Source organism: Dermacentor albipictus, chromosome 6 (genome assembly GCF_038994185.2).
Source record: "Dermacentor albipictus isolate Rhodes 1998 colony chromosome 6, USDA_Dalb.pri_finalv2, whole genome shotgun sequence".
NCBI lineage: Eukaryota > Metazoa > Arthropoda > Arachnida > Ixodida > Ixodidae > Dermacentor > Dermacentor albipictus.
Genome location: NC_091826.1, coordinates 138,850,671 through 138,870,167, shown reverse-complemented (window position 1 = coordinate 138,870,167; position 19,497 = coordinate 138,850,671). Strand labels below are relative to the sequence as shown.

At 46.3% G+C, this 19,497-nt stretch overlaps 1 protein-coding gene across 6 annotated transcripts in view; it reads right to left on the bottom strand.

The window, feature by feature from the left end:
• LOC135896103 (inactive histone-lysine N-methyltransferase 2E-like) overlaps positions 1-19,497 on the bottom strand; it is a 458,065-nt gene that overhangs the window by 289,133 nt on the left and 149,435 nt on the right. For all 6 annotated transcript variants that reach the window (XR_010562591.2, XM_070541359.1, XM_070541357.1 and 3 more), the window contains exon 7: positions 172-345. Coding sequence is in view for 5 of the 6 variants with exons in the window: in XM_070541359.1 (XP_070397460.1) it covers positions 172-345 (174 nt within the window). In the remaining variant the exon portion in view is untranslated. The remainder of the gene's footprint in view (positions 1-171; positions 346-19,497) is intronic.

Genomic DNA, 19,497 nt, shown 5'->3' with positions numbered 1-19,497 from the left:
AGTGTATGTGTATTTTTTCACTGTATTTGGAATTTACAAATTGGGTGGGACTATGAAAAAAAAAAAAAGAACTGCACAGCACATGCCCTCCATGCTCCCAAATGCAGCCTGTGCTACAATGTTATGGAAATGAATGAGCACAGCTGGCTTGATGTGCCACTGCACTCTCACCTGGAACAGGCTGGATGCAAGCAGCTGCACCTCGGGACTGTACTGGTTGGCGGGAGCCTGCTCGTAGCTGGGGGGTCCCTCGGTACCTCCACTTCCCCCCCGCCATGGGTCTCCCACTGCTGCCTCCTCCTCCTCGGCTGAGGGTGCCAAACGCCGGCTGGCAGCTCGCTTCACCTGCACACAACAAATGCCACTGTGGGTGTCAATGCCAAGCTGCGGCTATGATATCAGACAACCACAAACAATCATCAAAAAGACTCAAGATTCTACAGTGCACACAACCTGGAACAAAATTGTTATGTGGAAGCACAGTAGGTAAACTATTTACACGGTGTATTAGCAAGGGGTAGAAGCACTGGCCAACATGGAAGCCAGCCAACATCCAGCAAAACAAGTTGTCATCCTCAGACCAGCCAAAGCCCACTATGGGTATGTCCCACTAAATCCAAGTGTCCACAACATCTTGTTCGAATAACATGTAGCATGACCCCCGGCGCCACTATGTATCCACAGCAGAGGACAGGTGGTAATGCTTAAGTCTTGAAATGTGAATGACATAGGCAGACAACAAAACAAATGTTCTGCAACTGGCACACAACCTCAAACTACGTGACGTCAGTCATTGTTGAAGGATGCGGTATGGGTTGGTGTAGCAAGGATGAAGCTTTTGAGAAAGACCCACATGTCGGGACGGGATCCAAAGCAGCACAAGGGCACCTAGAGCAAAACATTTGTCTAAGTGTCACAGGTCGTAAAGGCGCTTCTGATTCTTTTGGGAAGCAGCAAGTCTATTACGGGCTATCTGCCTCGCGAAATCAGTCCCTGCAATGGCCCCATGTGCATATCCACTATATGAAGTAGCAGTGGAAGGAAGAAATGTGTCCAACGGTAAAGTTGATTCCTATTGGAACAAAAGGTAAAAGGGAAAGTATACCGCAATGTCATGCTGAGGAATTATATGCAAACGTCGCATATGCCAGTACTAGGTCCCAATCACAGTGGTCAGCCGACATGTACTTTGAAGGCACGTCTGTTAATGTCCGATTCAAGTGCTCAGTGAGCCTGTTTGTCTAGGGATGGTATGACATGGTGATCTTGAGCTGTGCAGAGCCTCAGCACAGGATATCGTCGATGATTTTTGACAGGAAGGTACGACCACGGTTGGTCAGATATTCTCAGACAGTGGTCAGACAGCTGGTCACCAGCGCTTATGTCATTGCGTAGCGTATCGCATAATCGGCAGTGATGGCAACCTCTTTGTTTCCAGAAGAAGATGTAGAAAAAGATCCGAGAAGGTCCAAACCGACATGGAAAGGCTAAGGCGGAAAAATCTTAACGAAAAAGTGCGTGAAAAAGACCGATGAGAAAGAAAGAAATGACAAACATGGATGCTGGGAGTGGGACGTGGAAGGTGAGACGTCGATGGAGTGGAGATACCTAGGAGGAAGCACAGATGGTTTCTTTCGCTGTTGACAGAGCTCGCAGGCACTGGCATAATACTGCACTGAGCAGGCTAATCTAGGCCAATAGAAGAGGCAGCGCACGCAGTCATGTGTCCAAGTAGCCCCAAGGTGGCCAGCAGTTGGGGTGTCATGAAGCTCATGAAGAACAGTCGAGTGCAAGTTTGATGGTATAACTAGGAGATGACCAGGACAATCAGCATACATGCATTGGCAATATAAAGCAGCATCCTTCAGGGTGAACCTACGTACAGAGGCACCGCTGGGAGAGGATTCCAGACACTTGATTCTTTCCCTTAAATAGGCATCCCGATGTTGCTCGTCAGCGATGTTATGCACAGCTCACGGCAGGTACAAAAGAAAGAAGAGTAGATGAGGAAAACGAAGAGTTTGAGAGGCGGGGCTGTGCTACGATGACACTACGATCATCGTCCATCTCCCGTAAATAAAACCATTTCTTTGCAACTCTTTGTAACAATTGTGGTGGAGGTGCGGGGTAATCGACACCTGAAGACGGAGGCTGAACCACAAGTTCTTCGACGAAGCCATCACCTTGCTGGACTCCCACCGAATCCACCGAAATTGAATATGTCCCACGAAGCAGACGAAGCTCGTGGGGCGAGTGAGGATGGACAAGCAGGGTAGAAAGGCTTCGGGTGAGCAATATGAGCCAGTTGAGTTCTGCTTGATTGCCGACCATTGCACAGGAGGCAAGCTATTACATAAGTGACTTCACTCAGGCGGTCCACAACTACAAATGGGCCTAAATTTTGTGACAACAGCTTTTGGCACAATCCACGCTTGCGTTGCGGTGTCCAAAGAAGGACCAAGTCACCTTTTTCGAACGATACTTGTACGTGACGGCCGTCATATTGCTCTTTGGAAAGACTTTCCAAGGCCAGAGTATGAAGACGAACTATTCGACGGGCTTCTTCAGCGAGACACAAAGTCTTCGATACAGAATCGCCATTGTGTAGAACAAACGGTAAGAAAGTGTCCAGAGGGCTTCGCGGTAACCTAGCGTACAGGAGATAACATGGGCTATAGTTCGTTGTTTCATATTTCACCATATTTATATGTATCATTACCGATATGGATGAGATAGTTCAAGTGGCTGAGGAGTTCTATAGAGATTTATACAGTACCAGTGGCACCCACAACGAAAATGGAAGAGAGAATAGTCTAGAGGAATCTGAAATCCCACAAGTAATGGTGGAAGTAAAGAAAGACTTGGGGAAGGCAGCTGGGGAGGATCAGGCAACAGCAGATTTGTTGAAGGATGGTGGGCAGATTGTTCAGGAAAAAACGGCCACTTTTTATACGCAATGTCTCATGACCTCGAGCGTAATGGAATCTTGGAAGAATGCTAACATAATCCTAATCCATAAGAAAGGGGATGCCAAGGACTTGAAAAATTATAGACCGATCAGCTTACTGTCCATTGCCTACAAAATATTTACTAAGGTAATCGCAAATAGAATCAGGAACACCTTAGACTTCTGTCAAGCAAAGGACCAGGCAGGACTCCGCAAAGGCCACTCAGCAATAGACCATATTCACATTATCAATCAGGTGATAGAGAAATGTGCGGAATATAACCAAGCCTTATATATAGCTGATATATGCTGATGTCTCGACTGAACCGTTTGATTCAGTCGAGACATCAGCAGTCATGAAGGCATTACGGAATCAGGGCGCAGGGGAGCCGTATGTAAAAATACTGAAAGATATCTATAGCGGCTCCACAGCCACCGTAGCCCTGCATAAAGAAAGCAACAAAATCCCAATAAAGAAAGGCGTCAGGCAGGCAGATAAGATCTCTCCGATGCTATTCACAACGTGTTTACAGGAGGTATTCAGAGACCTGAATTGGGAAGAATTAGGGATAAGAATTAATGGAGAATACCTTAGTAACTTGCGATTCCCTGATGATATTGCCTTGCCTAGTAACTCAGGGAACCAATTGCAATGCATGCTCACTGACCTGGAAAGGCAAAGCAGAAGGGTGGGTCTAAAAAATAATCTGCAGAAAACTAATGTTTAACAGTCTCGGAAGAGAACAGCAGTTTACGATAGGTAGTGAAGCACTGGAAGTGGTAAGAGAATACATTTATTTAGGGCAGGTAGAGACCGCGGATCCGGATCACGAGACTGAAATAATCAGAAGAATAAGAATGGGCTGGGGTGCCTTGGGCAGGCATTCTCAGATCATGAACAGCAGGTTGCCATTATTCCTCCAGAGAAAAGCGTATAAAAGCTGTGTCTTACTAGTACTCACGTACAAGACAGAAAGCTGGAGCCTTAAGAAAAGGGTTCTACTTAAATTGAGGATGACGCAACGAGCTATGGAAAGAAGAACGATAGGTGTAACGTTAAGGGATAAGAAAAGAGCAGATTGGGTGAGGGAACAAACGCGAGTTAATGACATCTTAGTTGAAATCAAGAAAAAGAAATGGGCATGGGCAGGACATGTAATGAGGAGGGAAGACAACCAATGGTCATTAAGGGCTACGGACTGGATCCCAAGGGAAGGGAAGCGTAGCAGGGGGCGGCAGAAAGTTAGGTGGGCGGATGAGATTAAGAAGTTTGCAGGCACGGCATGGCCACAATTAGTACATGACCGGGGTTGTTGGAGAAGTATGGGAGAGGCCTTTGCCCTGCAGTGGGCGTAAACAGGCTGATGGTGATGATGCATAAGTGATGAAGGGCAGTACTTCGTTCCAGTTCTAATGATTGGAGGAAATGTACATGGCAAGCATGTTGGTCAGCATTCTGTTTGTCCTTTCAACGAGGCCATTGGTCTGTTGATGATACAGCGTGGTATGACGGAACTGTGAAGTGCACAAACGAAGTAACTCTTCAATTGCATCAGCAGTGAACTGGCGACCATGGTCGCTGATGATGACACGTGGTGGGCGATGACGAAGGACTATGGAACCCAGCAGGAAGACCGCCATGCAAGCAGTGGTGGAAGAGGGTATGGCTGCAGTTTCTGCGTACCGTGTAAGATGTTCTACGCAGACAATTATCCAATGGTTCTTGTTCTTACATAATGGGAATGCACCCAAAAGGTCAATGCCTACTTGCTCAAACGGCATACTGGGCGGTACCAATGGCCGAAGGGGACCCGGGGTTGTGGTGGTCGGTCGCTAGTGACATAGGCACGTTTCACAACTAGTGACATAGCGCTTCGTTGTTTCGTACACATCTTGGGCCAGTAAAGGTGCTCCTGCATGCGGTGTAGCGTTTATACGAAGCCGAAATGGACGGATGTCGCCTCGTCATGCACGGCGTGTAGAACGTCGGAGCGGAGACTCTCAGGGAAAACAAGCAGAAAGCGCACTCTATGCCTGGAGTAATTAGTTTTGTAGAGCAACTTATCATGGACAGTAAAGCGACCGCCGCATTGAGAAATACGGGCGGCAACAAAAAGCGGATCGAGGGTAAGATCATTCCATTACCCTTGCTGAAAGTCTGCCACGTAAGGGAATGTAGAAGTAAAAGCAGCGAGACAGTCGTCAAAGTTCTCAGCATCGCAGTCGGTAGACGCAAGAGGAATCCGAGAGAGGCAGTCTGCATCAGCGTGACGACGGCCACTCTTGTACGATGCCACAAAGTCGCATTCCTGGAGGCGAAGCGCCCAACGTGCGAGGCGACCAGAGGGATCACGCAAACCGACCAGCCAGCATAAAGAATGATGGTCTGTGATAATCTTGAATGGTCTACCGTAAAGATAACAGCGAAACTTTTGTACGGCAAAAACGGCTGCCAGGCATTCCTGTTCCGTAACCTTAGAATTGCTTTCAGAATTGCTCAGGCAATGGCTGGTATATGCAACGTGTTGTGCACCACTGTGACGTACAAGCACCGCTGCTATCCCGATTCCACTAGCATCAGCGGGAACTTTGAATGAATGAATGTTTAATGTTTTATAGCGCAAAGGCCAAGTATGGCCAAAGAGCGCCATGTCCGTGTTAATGAGTTTGCAGTGAAATCATGAGTTTTATGAAGTTGGTGTGACGTGGCTGTAGAGGGACCTCAAAAATGGTCGCGCTAAACTGCGTAAAATCTGTATCATAAAAGAATGGCGATGACTTATGGCATGTGCTATGAACAAGCAATGACTAGTGAGTACTACTAAGAACCCAAGAGATACATTGTGATAGATTGATCATATTTTAAAATACATGTAGGCAAACGTTTGCAAGACGCACTAATGCCTTTGAGAGCCCTCAAAACAGAAGGGCCTGAAGGCATGTGCTGTACAAAAATTAATTAACGCAACGGCATCCTCTGGAAAGAGGATGTGCTACAAATTTGTAGGGCTAACAACATGCAAGACAACATCGTTTAGGAAGCTTAGGACTGATCTGGTGTCAAACAACGGTTCTGTGCCAAGAAACATTATAGGATGAAAGGGGATGTGCTGCCAGTATGCTAGCGGAAAGTGTTTTTTTCTCTCTGTTTTGGCTTCCCGACACTCAAGGAGGGCGTGGAGGACGGTGAGCTTTTCACTGCATCTACCGCAGGATGGTGGCTCATTTCCAGTTAGCAGGAAACTGTGTGTGGCATGAGTGTGTCCTATTCTGAGATGACAGAATAGGACTTCTGTACGTCATGTTTTTGTTGCGGGGGGCCAATAACCCAGCTTTGGCTTAATCAAGTGAAGCTTATTTGTTTCAGCATCCCATAAGTGCTGCCAGTGGCTTCCGAGTTTCTTTCGGATGAAAGGCTTTAGGTCTAAGGCAGGTAGTGCAGTGGTAGAATGTGTATCTTGTGAAGCTATTGATGTGGCCATTTGGTCAGCCGGCATATTACCCTCAATGCCCCTGTGTCTAGGTACCCAGCATACTATGACTTGCTACTGAGACATGTACGATGTGCAAATAACGGAATAAAGCTCAGTAAGTACAGGGTTTCGATGATTGCGGAGGAACATTAGGGCTTTTACGACGCTTAGAGAGTCGGTGTATATAATGGCTTTGTGCAACTTTCTTTTCTTGATTTCTTTAACAGCAGATAGAATTGCATAAGCTTACGCGGTGAATATGCTTGTTTCCGGATGCAGTCCATCGGACTCAGAGAAGGATGGTCCGATTGCAGCATAAAACACTCCGGCATGCGACTTAGAAGCGTCAGTGTAAAACTCTATGCACGAGTACTTCGATTGAAGTTCCAGGAAGTGCATTTGAATATGTGCCTGTGGGGCGTGTTTCGTCACCTCTACGAATGATGTATCGCATTCTATGGGTTTCCACTGCCATGACGGCAATGGCTTAGCTAGGACCATTAAGTTCTGCTGAAGAACTGGAACTGGCATTTCCTCAGCAAGCTTTCTAATGCGCAGAGAGAATGGTTCTCTTGCTGCAGGTCGATTATTAAAGAGCTGTGCAGATTCCACGTCGTTTATGCTTACATAAGAGAGGATGGTCGCGGTTTGCGTTCACTTTTAGAAAGTACATGAAACTAGAGTATGACCTCTGAAGATGAAGCGACCACTCATTAGCTTCAACGTAGAGACTCTTTACAGGACTTGTCCTGAAGGCACCGGTCGCCAAGCGGATACCTAAATGGTGAACAGGGTCAAGCATCTTCAAGGCACTTGGACTGGCAGATTGATATACTATGGCCCCATAGTCTAAGCGCGTGCGTATAAGACTTTTGCAAACGTTCATCAGACATTTCCTGTCGCTGCCCCATGTTTTATGTGATAAAAGTTTAAGAAGGTTCATTGTTTTTATACATTTCTCTTTTAGGTGCTTTAACTGTGGAATGAAGGTCAGTTTTGAATCTAATATGATTCCTAAAAATGTGTGTTGTGTGACAACTGGTATGTGCTGTCCATGTAGTTCTAGGCTGGGCTCTGCAAATAAGCCTCTTTTTCGCGTGAAAAGTACACATGAGCTTTTAACAGGATTCAGTTTAAAGCCATTTTCCTCTGCCCATTTACACACTTTGTTCAAGCAAAGCTGGACATGTCGCTCACATATAGAAAGGTTGCATGACTTGAAACCCAATTGCACGTCATCTACGTACACCGAATAAAACATGCTCTGCGGTGTATATAAGCGTAAGGAATTCATTTCGATTATAAAAAGGGTACAGCTTAATACCCCTCCTTGCGGCACCCCGGTTTCTTGTGTAAATGGCTTGGATAGAGCATTGCCCACCCTAACTCGAAATGTACGGTTTGATAGGTAACTTTCAATTACATTAAGCATATTCCCTCGAATACCCATTTTTGAGAGGTCTCGCAATATCCCATATCGCCAAGTCATGTCATATGCCTTTTCCATGTCTAGGAAAACAGAAAGAAAGAACTGCTTATGCATAAAGGCGTCGCGAATGCCTGCCTCAATGTGTACAAGCTGGTCAGTAGTCGACCTACCCTCTCTGAAGCCGCACTGATAAGGGTCGAGCATTTTATTCGATTCAAGGAAATGTGAAAGACGACGATTTATCATTTTCTCGAACAGTTTGCATAAGCAACTTGTCAGTGCTATTGGACGGTAACTTGAAACATCGGATGGGTCCTTGCCTTGTTTCAAGACCGGCACTACTAAAGCTTCTTTCCATGAGGATGGGAGGTATCCAGCAGCCCAGAGTTAAAAAGTGCCAGAAGTGTCATGTGTGTATCAGTGTGTAGGTTTTTAATCATGTCATACATGATTTTGTCAACTCCAGGTGCAGAGCTCATGCACGAGCTCAACGCAGCTCTAAGCTCGGCAATATTAAAAGGACAGTTGTACGGTAGATTTGGTCTGCATTTACGGTTTATTGACTGAAGTTCTGCCATTTGCTTATATTAAAAGAATGTTTGTGAATAGCTTACGGAACTTGATACACGTGCAAAATGTAATCCAAGGGCATCGGCCTGCTTTTCCAAGGTATTCCCTCGCTCATCAATCAAAGGTAATGGGTTGGTCTGCTGCCCTTTTAGTCTTCTCAGCCCATCCCATACTTTAGCCTCCTGGGTATAGGAATTGATGCCTGAGAGAAAACTCTCCCAGCTTGCTCTTCTAGCCTGCCGTCTTGTGCGCCGTCCTTGTGACTTGATGTGTTTAAATGCGATGTAATTTTCCGCCGTAGGATATCGGCGCAACCTGCCCCACGCCTTATTTTGTCTTTTTCGTGCATCCCTGCAGTCTTCATTCCACCGAAGAACTTGTTTCTTAGATGAGTGACCATTTGTTTGTGGAATGAACTTTTTAGCTGCATCAATAATAAAAGCGGTAAAATATGCTATAGCGTTATCAATGCTAAAATCACGTATAAAATCTTGTGATAAGTAAGTAGATTCCTTAAAACGCTTCCAATCAGCAGAGTCATGTTTCCAGCGACGTACCTGTGGGCGAGTGTCGTGTCGTGTTAGTAAGATTAAAGTTATCGGAAAGTGGTCACTCCCAAATAGATTTTCTATAACATTCCATTGTAAGTAAGAGAAAAGTATCGAAGATCCAAGTGCTAAATCTATGGAGGAGTATGAATTACGCGCAGCATTGTAGTAGGTGGGTTTTTTTCCTATTAAAGAGGCACACACTGGACGTCACAAGAAAGGATTCGATCAGTCGACCCCTCGAATCAGTCCTGGAATCTCCCCAGAGACTTTTGTGCGCATTAAAGTCCCCGACAATAAGAAATGGCTCTGGAAGTTGATCAATGAGTTCGTGGAATTCAATTTTACTCATGTGATAGTTTGGAGGTATGTAGATAGAGCAGATGGCTACTAACTTATTAAAAAGAATTGCGCGAACCACAACTGCCTCGAGGGATGTCCGAAGCGGCAAGTGTTGGCAAGCAACAGTTTTATGGACAATTATCGCTACACTGCCGGATGAGGTGTTGACCTTGTCACGATCTTTACGAAAAATAATGTGTGATCGGAGAAAATTTGTCTGTGTAGCTTTTGAGTGCGTTTTCTGAACACACAGTACCTTTGGATGAAGTTTGTGTAGGAGTTCTGTTACATCGTCAAGATTGTGGATGAGACCTCTCACATTCCATTGCATAATTTGTGTATCCATTTTCATAGTTGGATACTGTTTGCTCTGGAAAAGAAAGGAAAGGTTAGTTCACCGGCGCTTTGCAGGCGCTGTGACAGGAGTTTGATCTCTTTTGGAGCGATCGAGAGATCCTCGCTGCTCCTTAGGCGCTGGTGGCGCCGTCTTGCTGGTGGTTGTGTCCATCGCCTCTAGCGAGGCGCTGGACACGTGCTCTTCCGAGCACTTTGCTTGATGTGAGGGCCTCGGCGCGTTGGACGAGACCTTCAAGGTCACCTGCTTGGAGGTAGATGGCCCAGTCTGCTGGGGTGACGGAGCAGTGCTAGCTGCAACCGCCGCGGGGGCAGGTGGCGTAACTGCCGACTCACTGCTTGCGGGTCGGACAGCCACCGGAAGCCGTTGTGTCGCTGCCCCTTGACGCATCACATCGGTAAAGCTGCTCTTAGGCAGGTATGACACCCGCCTACGTGCCTCCTTGAAAGATATGTTTTCTTTGACTTTGATTGTCACAATTTCTTTTTCTCTTTTCCAAGACGGGCAGGACCTCGAGTATGCGGCATGCTCGCCATCACAGTTGACACAATGTGGAGTTTTCTGGCACGTTTTGGAGGAATGTTCATTGTCACTGCACTTGGCACATATCAGCCGGCCTCGACAGTTCTGTGAACTGTAGCCAAACCTTTGGCACTTAAAGCATCTAAGAGGATTGGGCACATACGGCCTGACACGAAGCTTGATGTACCCGGCCTCGATTGACTTGGGCAGGACACTCGAACCGAAGATGACTATCAAGTGTTTGGTTTGGATTTCTTTGCCATCTCGTCTCATTTTAATTCTTTTGACATTTATAGCATTCTGTTCACTGAAGCCCTCCAAGAGCTCAGCCTCAGTGAGCTCCAGCAAATCATCGTCCGAGACAACGCCGCGGGAGGTATTCATCGTGTGGTCAGGGTTACTACTACTTGGGTCTCTCCAAATGATACTAGTTTAGGCAGTTTTTCAAATAGCTTCTTATCGCGGAGCTCCAAGAGGAGGTCGCCGCTAGCCATCCTCGAAGCCTTATATCCTGGACCAAACACTTCGGTAAGAGTCTTCGATACAAGGAATGGTGAGATTGTTCGCACTTGTTTAGCTGGTTTTTTTGAGTGGATCACGTGAGAACGAGGAAAATTGTGGACTTGCCGTCCGAAAAACTGAGACTTCTTCGGTGCGCCCTCGTTTCTGAGGGCGATCAGGGAGTTTAGGAAACGCGTTTTCCATAGGTACAGTTGGGTTTTCGGCTGCGATGCCGACCACCCACCATGGAGCCCAACAGGGGGACAAGACAGAAGTTCCTGCTAGAGAAACCCTGCCAACGCCAGCCGTACATCGCTGCTATAACCAAATACAGCATAACCAAGGCTGGCCAGCTACACAAGGTTAACCCTTGCCGCTGGGAAACTAGGAAGTGAGGATAAGTGATGATAAGACAGGAAAGATGAAGAAGGCGAGAGAGAAAGACGAAGATTGGAGAGGAGGACAGGAAAAGGCAACTGCCGATTTCCCCCGGGTGGGTCAGTCCGGGGGTGCCGTCTACGTGAAGCAGAGGCCAAAGAGCTGTGTTGCCTCCGCTGGGGGGCCTTAAAGGTCCGAACACCCGGCATCAGCGAAACCCCCAGGATCCACCTTTCCCCGGACACGGCTAAGCCGCGCACGGCTACACGCAGGAGGGGCCAATCCTCGTGTGCTCGGGTACGTTGTGTCGCAACACACCAGACGCTTGCTGACGCAGACGCCCCTGCGGGGTCAGTGGGAACTCTAGCCGGGCAAGATGGACTGAGGTGATGCAAAAGGGGTGCTGATGTTAGTATAAACTTCAGTTGAGAGAATGATGCGGCACACTCTGGTGTCCAATTGAATGCAGCATGTTGTCGCAAAATACTTGTCAACGGGTAAACAATGTCAGCAAACCGGGGAACAAAACAACGAAAATACAAACGTAGGCCAATGAATGAACGAAGTTCTCATGCTGACTGCGGTGGCATGAAGGAGCTCACCGCTTCAATCTGACGAGGAACAGGTCTGACGCCATCCTTGTCGACTAAGTGTCCCAGGACCAGTGTTTCACATTCGCCAAACCGACATTTTTTTAAAGTTTAGAACCAGTCCAGCTGAGACGTTCGTTATGTTCTTCAAACGTGCAGCCAAAGATTACAACATCATCGATGTAACACATGCATATCTCCCAGTTTAGACCACGTAGTACTGTGTCCATGAATCTTTAGAAGGTGGCAGGAGCATTGCAAAGGCCAAAAGGCATAACATTAAATTCAAATAGGCCATCTAGAGTCACGAAAGTGGTCTTTTCCTTGTCGGCAGGGTCCATAGGCATTTGCCAATGCCCCGATCGCAGATCAACTGTTGAGAAGTAAGAACAGTGCCTTTTCTAACTAGATGCCAGGCAGACGGCTCGCTCTCCCATTGTTGGTGTTCCGCCGCGAAGTTGCGCGCTTTCACTGAGGGGTGGCGCCACGCTCTGACACTGTCTCACGCAGCACTTATATGGGTCGGGAAGGGCCATTCCAATGGGCAGGGCACAGCAGCAACTTCTCGCTCAACATTTCGAGCATTAAAATTTAACACTTGCTGTGGCTGCTAGCAGATTATCCCATGTAGACGTTAAATATATTTCGCATCAGTGCCAAGTAAATCATAAAGAGCTTGGAGTACCGGCACGGCACCAAGCAGGAAGAGCTATCGGTCTGGTTCGGTAAACATGCAAAAATAAAAGACGCCGCGTGGTAGAGACACAAGTACGCGTATAAACTGCGTTTACTTCACTCGTAGTGTCGGCAAGCAAAATGATTACGCATTGTCTACTTCCTCATGAAGAACAACATCACGACTTCACAGAGATGGCCAGCTATAGCTTCAACACTTTGCGGGACAATGGTTTCCGCTCAAGAAGCTTTGTCGCCCCGTTTCTGTCCGTCACTTCAACGGCATAGTTCGTGAAAATGGGCTTCATAAACTTCTTTGCGATGATATGCAGAACCATCTTTCTTTGCTTTTCATCGCACTTTTCGCAACGGAGAACAGGAAGTTCCACAAGAGCCCGGACGCTTCTTTCAACGCAGACTTTTAATGGCTTAGCAATAGAGCTTCTGTTGTTGAGCACGGTATCAGCAAATCTCCGAAGCCCTCTCAGAGCATTTACCAGCTCCTCGCTCGGGTAGTAAAGTCCTCCTCAACCCTGGTGAGCGATGAGACCGTGTGGGGTATTGTTGCTTTTAGGCACCTGCAAGAGCGAAATGCAATTTCCGCATGGAATTCGCTCACTTGCTGTGCAAACGATGAACCCTGCTATTAAAGCTACACTGGCCATGTCCAGGTTTGAAACGAGCGGCATTGTGCTGACGGATTGGTCATACAGTTTCTCCTCTGCTACACTGAGAAGCTTCTCCATCGCTTCATTGAGCGGGTGGTAGCGCTGGTTAGCTGGAATTAGTTTTTGGCTGAGAAAGAGGATGAACTCTGCAAGTCACCCGAAGCAGCAACAATTCCAGACTTGGGCATCTTCCCCAGCCCGTATACAGCACTTTTCACATCTAGCACATCACTGCACCCACCACTTCTGCACAGGAATAGAAACAAAAATTCAATTGGGTCATTCGCCATTTTTCTCGTCAACACAAACTCAAACTTTCTGGCAAGAAACAGATGTCGAATGCACTCGACATTCGACTTCGTTGTTATCACGAGTGCATGGTAGGTTTCCTTTGTGAGAAAGTTCTCAGGTTTGCTCTTCTTTCTGAGTTCCTCCACGTAAGCAAAAAATTCGAATTCAAGCGATCTCAGTCTCTCATCATCAACTGATGTGAATTGACGTGCGTTAGGATCATTTCGATGAATGTGTTTTCGACAGTTGCTCACTACCATGAGAGTAAACCACTTCTGTGTGACTTTCATGAAGTATGTTGTTGGCCCTGCTGTAGTGAATGAACTCTGCATCACAAGTATGGCCAGCCTCATCCTTCAGGTAGCCTAATGCTGCCGTTACTGGAACGTTGAACAATTGCACGGCTGACCGCACATTAATTTTTTCGATGTTTGAGAGATACAAGTGCTTGCACAAAAGGAACTGTACGCCGTATTGTCGAGTGCTGTTGCATTCTGTACAATGTCTTCAAATACTTGAAAGATATTTTTTTGCGAGCCACCAATATCTTTCGCCAAGAATTGCGATCTTATATTTTTCACAATGTGACTTTGGTCGAAGGCAAGGAATAGAGGTTTCATGGGATCAGAGGGGTGAGGAGCAAGTGCTTTCGTCTCCCCTTAGCAGAATACACCCATCGCAACGACGTTGATCCGGTGGTTGTCGGTAACAAGACGCACGACATAAAATCCAACATCTTCTACTCTCCAGATGACGTGGCGAATGCAAGTGGCAAGCTGCTCGCCGGTGCATTCCTTTGTAAAAAAGTAAGCAACTGGTATTTTGAATTTCCCATGCAGGCCGCAAAGCAGGAAGCACAAGAGAGTTAGCCAGAGTGCAGTTTTCTGATTCAGGAACAAGATGCTGTAGGTCAAAACTGAAATCAACTTCCCCAACAAAAGCGTCTCTTTGCCTATGAGATTCCAGCTTTTGTTGGATTCTCATTTCATCCACAACAAGCCCACATGCTTTTAGCTTCCGGACAACGTAACAATTCCAAGTTCTGCTTGTAGCCGACAGCACATCAATTCACTAAATCTGATTTCTCCAGATATTGTGCCAATATATTTCTGCAGGGTATTTCGGCATGGAAGGTTAAGCGGCTCCTCGGACCTTAGATGTTCATAGGCTTTGGCAGACAAGTTTCTTAGAATGATGCAATGTCTCACTGTTGGCTCAGACCATGCTGGCCGTTTTTTCTTGTAGTTCTTTATGTGGTCCAGAAGAAACATCGCCTTCATATTTCCCTCTTCCGTATCGGATGCAACTTCCAAAAATGTGTTCACATAGCTTTGCTCTTTGAGTTTTTGGAGCTCTTTCCTGTAGGAATCTACAGTCCTCTGAAGCATTTAATTCCTTCTTTTTTGAGTGCACGCGCTTTTCCCCGCCATCGTTTATGTTCGACAAAAACGCTTGAACAGCATGCTGTTGTGAACGTTTGCACACTGTAAGAGCATCTTGCATAAACTTTGGTCTGCGGCAGTTTCATAAGACTTGAAAAATTAGCATCTGCCTCACCTGTGTCCTTGGGACTGCTTTGAGCGTGCACAGCATCCGGAGTCGCTGCGTTGATTAAGCAACACCATGCTGTACTTTCATCTGCGATGACATCGTCATCGTCAGCCTGGTTATGCCCACTGCAGGGCAAAGGCCTTTCCCATACTTCTCCAACTACCCCGGTCATGTACTAATAGTGGCCATGCTGTCCCTGCAAACTTGTTAATCTCATCTGTCCACCTAACTTTCTGTCATCCCCTGCTATGCTTCCCTTCCCTTGGAATCCAGTCCGTAACCCTTAATGACCATCCGTTATCTTCCCTCCTGATTACATGCCCTGCCCATGCCCATTTCTTTTTCTTGATTTCAACTAAGGTGTAATTAACTCGCGTTTGTTCCCTCACAGGGTGTCTACTAAGCTGACATTTCCAAATTCCCTGAGTTTTCCAGGTTTCTAATAAGCACGTTGAAACAAAAAAACGACTTAATCCAGTTTGAATAGTAAGGAGTAATATCTATTTTATTTAAAAAGAAAACAGAAGGAAGATGTTAGTAAAATGCGCAGCAAAAAAATGGTAAAACCTATTCCAAATTGAGTCGAACATTTTCAAATACGAATGAAAAGGAGATGCATACGTAAGTAAATATTTTTCAATATGAGCTATTTCTATCAACTGATAGCAAGCTCATCGGTATGAGGCCTGAACTTTGTCACAACTACGATTCTCTCTCAGCAGCCGGCAAGTCAACCTCAACTGTCCTGACATACTCTCAGCCCGTACACGACATCTCAGTGTTGGGTTTCACTGCTTTAGATAGCCTATTTTGGTTTGAATGAGGGACACCTGTATCTCGGCATCAGCCAACGCTTTGTTTTTTGAGCTCAAGCTCCTTCAAAGAGGTGGCGGCACGCTTCATTTCCCGTTAATTCCTCAGGACACCGGTCCTTCCTATTCTCATCCTCCTTCTGCCACACGTTCACCCCATGGATCATTTGAAGCATCCTCTTGGTCAGTTGTACAGTCAACGTCCGATTTTTCGAGCTCCCTAGGGGCCGCAAAAACATCCGAAAAATCGGGCAGTCCGAAAAAAATGAATGCATGTCTCTAACTGCCTATAAGGGCTAAAATTGGCACAGGCACGTCCGCAAAAGTTCTTAAGGCCTGCCAGTACATTTATTAGGCATATCAGTGCTCGTACTGTGACAGGAGATGGGGGTGCACGCGCGTATATTTAAGGAATACATACTGCGTGCAATTGCCCCTTCCCACACTTGTTAAGCTTCACCGCCTAACACTGCTGTAATGAGGCGAAGCTAACTTTCGAAGACTGGCATTACGAAACGCGCTGTGTGTACTCTGCGAGCTTCGAAGCCAATGGCGAAGATTACAAACGTGGTGTTGGTGCCATTGCTGACACCGGCGAATTCTTTCAATGAAAAACACCGCACCGCACGGCAAGAAGCTTAACAGCGAACGTAGAAGCAGTTAGGCCTAACGTTGCCGTGGTGGTGGCTACGGCTGCCGGCGGATCTGCGTGCGATAGTGCTATGGCACGTTCGAGGCGGCGAGATAATCAAAATGGCGGTGGTGGCGGCTTTGAATAATGCCATTTCAGACCTGCAGTCAGGGCAATATACATTTACTACATGGAGTACGTGGTGGTGCCGCAAAGCCGTGCAAATTATCGGGCATGTCTGAAAAAGCGTTTGGAAAATCGGTCGTTAACTACTCTGGCAATACATCATGCCGATGACACGGCGTCAATGACGATTCATTGCGATTCCTCTGTTACTGGAGCCAGCATTACCACGAGTTTCGTTCCCTTTCAATAAAGTTACAGCTAATTTTACCTGACAGAAGCACAAATTCCCTGAGTTTTCCCTGAGTTTTTCCAGACTGTTCAATTTCCCTGAGAATTCCCGGTTTTCACGGTTTTCCCGTTTGGTAGACACCCTGCCTCACCCAATCTGCTCTTTTCTTATCCCTTAACGTTACACCTATCATTCTTCTTTCCACAGCTCGTTGCGTCATCCTCAATTTAAGTAGAATGCGTTGGTCAAGGCACACTCATATCCAACTTGCCTTCCGTTGTATGGAGTACATCCACTTTCGCTGCTTAGAGAGGCAATGCTTGATGTAGCTGTTCCACTGGTACTCCCGTCAACCGAGCATAGCTTTGACGAACCATCTGTTGAAGGCTCTCGCTTACGTTTCCGAATGCTGGCATCACTTCTTGTGGTTGCGGGAGCCTTTCTCATGTACGAAGGGTAGCCAAAGAAAATGTTGCAATTATCTTTGAAGTCCGATGCGTTGAAATGCAGGCTGCACACTACTGAATAATTGGAAGTAGAATTTGGCTCCCGCTTGTTCCTGGAAATTGCTTTGAGCCACCATGCCTGTGCGTTGAAGTTGGCAGGTATCTCATGAAACGGGACACCTGGCTCCTTTTTATGCTGACTCTGCGTGCCACAATGGAACGCAGCAATACCGCATAATTGCAGTATTTAGCATTAGAGAAGCCTCGAAAAGCTTGGAACAAGCAAGGACACACAATAAGCACACCGCAGCACCACGAGTGCGGCACACCGCAACACCACGAGGGAACGTAGCGTCGGACCTCAGCGCCTCTGGTGGCTGCCCTGAGAGGGTGGTAGGAAAGGGTTCGGCAGTGCTCTCGCCGCTCGTTTGACTGGCATATATATAGTTAGAGGAGGCGTTGGTAAGAAGCAGCGTGTAAGCAATCAATGATGTCATCGATTCGCGGTAGCGGATAGACATCCTCCTTCATCACTGCATTTAGACATCTATAATCCACGCAGAATCCCCAGGACTCATCTTTTTTTTTTTTTTTTTTTTTGGACTAGGATTACTGGGGCTGCCCAGGGAATAGACGATTCTTGAACGACACTTTTGTTCATCATCTCCTTGACTTGCTCTGCAATAGCTTTGTGCTCGGAGGATTTGTCAGTGTGGACGGCAAGAAAGGACCCCGAAATCGTGCAGAAACACCGGAGTTCACGAAGATATTTCTCATCTTTCCCGCTGCTGAGCGCAGCCATTTTGGTATTGTTCGAAAGCCCTCAATGTTCCCCCTTTCATTTCCCCTCATCCTTACAGACGATGGCAGCACAGAAAAAGAGCAAACGTAAAACAATCAGGGGCCAGTCAGATGAAGCTCAGTATGCACACAATTCTCCTATTATTTCAGAGCACTCGCACGCTGAGAGGCGCCTTCTGATTGGTTGTTGCCATGGCAACTAGGCCTAGCAAATGAGTTTGTCTGCTAGGCCTGGCAGTGGGTCACATAAAAAAAACCGCTGATACGCCGTTTCTGTGTTCATCGTATTTCGAGCGGAAGCAACAAATCGACCCTCTCTAAAAAAACTTAAACCGAACACGCACCCACGAAAAGTGAAGTGCAAGCCATCTCTGCTTCCTATGGCAAGAAAGCGCAGGAGGTTATCCCAAGGTTCAGCCAAGCCGATAAGATCGCGCCAGAGATTAGTCACTGTGTCAGGCTATTTCATACTGCATCGGCAATAATGCAGCAGCAGAGCTAACCATCGCCCTTTAGCCCTACGTGTAGGTTTACTTGGAAGACTGCGGGCGATGTACCGATGCCTATTCCCATGCCTCTCGCGCGTATGTGGGTTCGTGTTAAAATTATATTTCCCTAGTTTTTTTTATCAGGTATAGCTTTTCTAGCCTCAAATTTTGGGGTCAGCACTGTGTCCCTACAACTCATTCATTTGTATTTGTTTTTTCCCTGAATGCAGGAGAGTCAGAGTGCACAAAAACTATGATATAGAGTCATAGGACACTAAAATGTTTTAGAATCTTGTAGAAAATCACCTTACAAGAATTCACACTTTAAAGCTGCAACTTTAGAATTTCATAACACTGGCTAAAGTATAGATACAAATGTCCAAGTGCTAACTTGCAGTATTTGAACATCCAGGAACCTAGCTACTTAATTTTAGCTATGTTGTTGCAGTACATTTTTTGCAAATTGCATCCCAAATTTTTCCACAAGAAGAATTGTAACTACTATTTTTTTATTGACCTCAGAAAACATCTAATTGCATATTTATAAGCAGCACACAAGACTGGATGTGTCCTGAAAGTTTCATGTGTCTAGAGCAAGTATCAAAAATGGTTCTTCTGGATGCAATGTTCCCTCATATCTATTGCTGCTTGCTTTTTGTACTTTTCTCAAAACACAAATTTTGGACTCCACGCAATATTAAGGCCTCGATATCTCAACAGCAAGAACAGGTAGAACTAAAATTTTTTTTTTGCAGAACGGAGCCTGATGTATGCTCTATGAAGTATACAATGGATGAATGGATGCAAAACTTTAATAAGGTCCTGAGGTATGTGACTCAGCGCGCTCAGTGCATATGCCACGCATGAAGACAAAGGAATAATAATGATAGAACAACCACAACGGCGTGAATATGACAATGGCATGACGACATCGGAACCACTACGAAAAAAAGACTACGATATAGCAATGACAATGCCATCACAACAATGTGATGACCCTGGGATGACGACACTGGAGTGACGACAATGGTATGACAATGACGTGATGACAACGTGACATCGATGCTAGGATGACGCTGATGGTACGACAACGATGGCGTGACGAAGGGAATGACAGCTGGAAT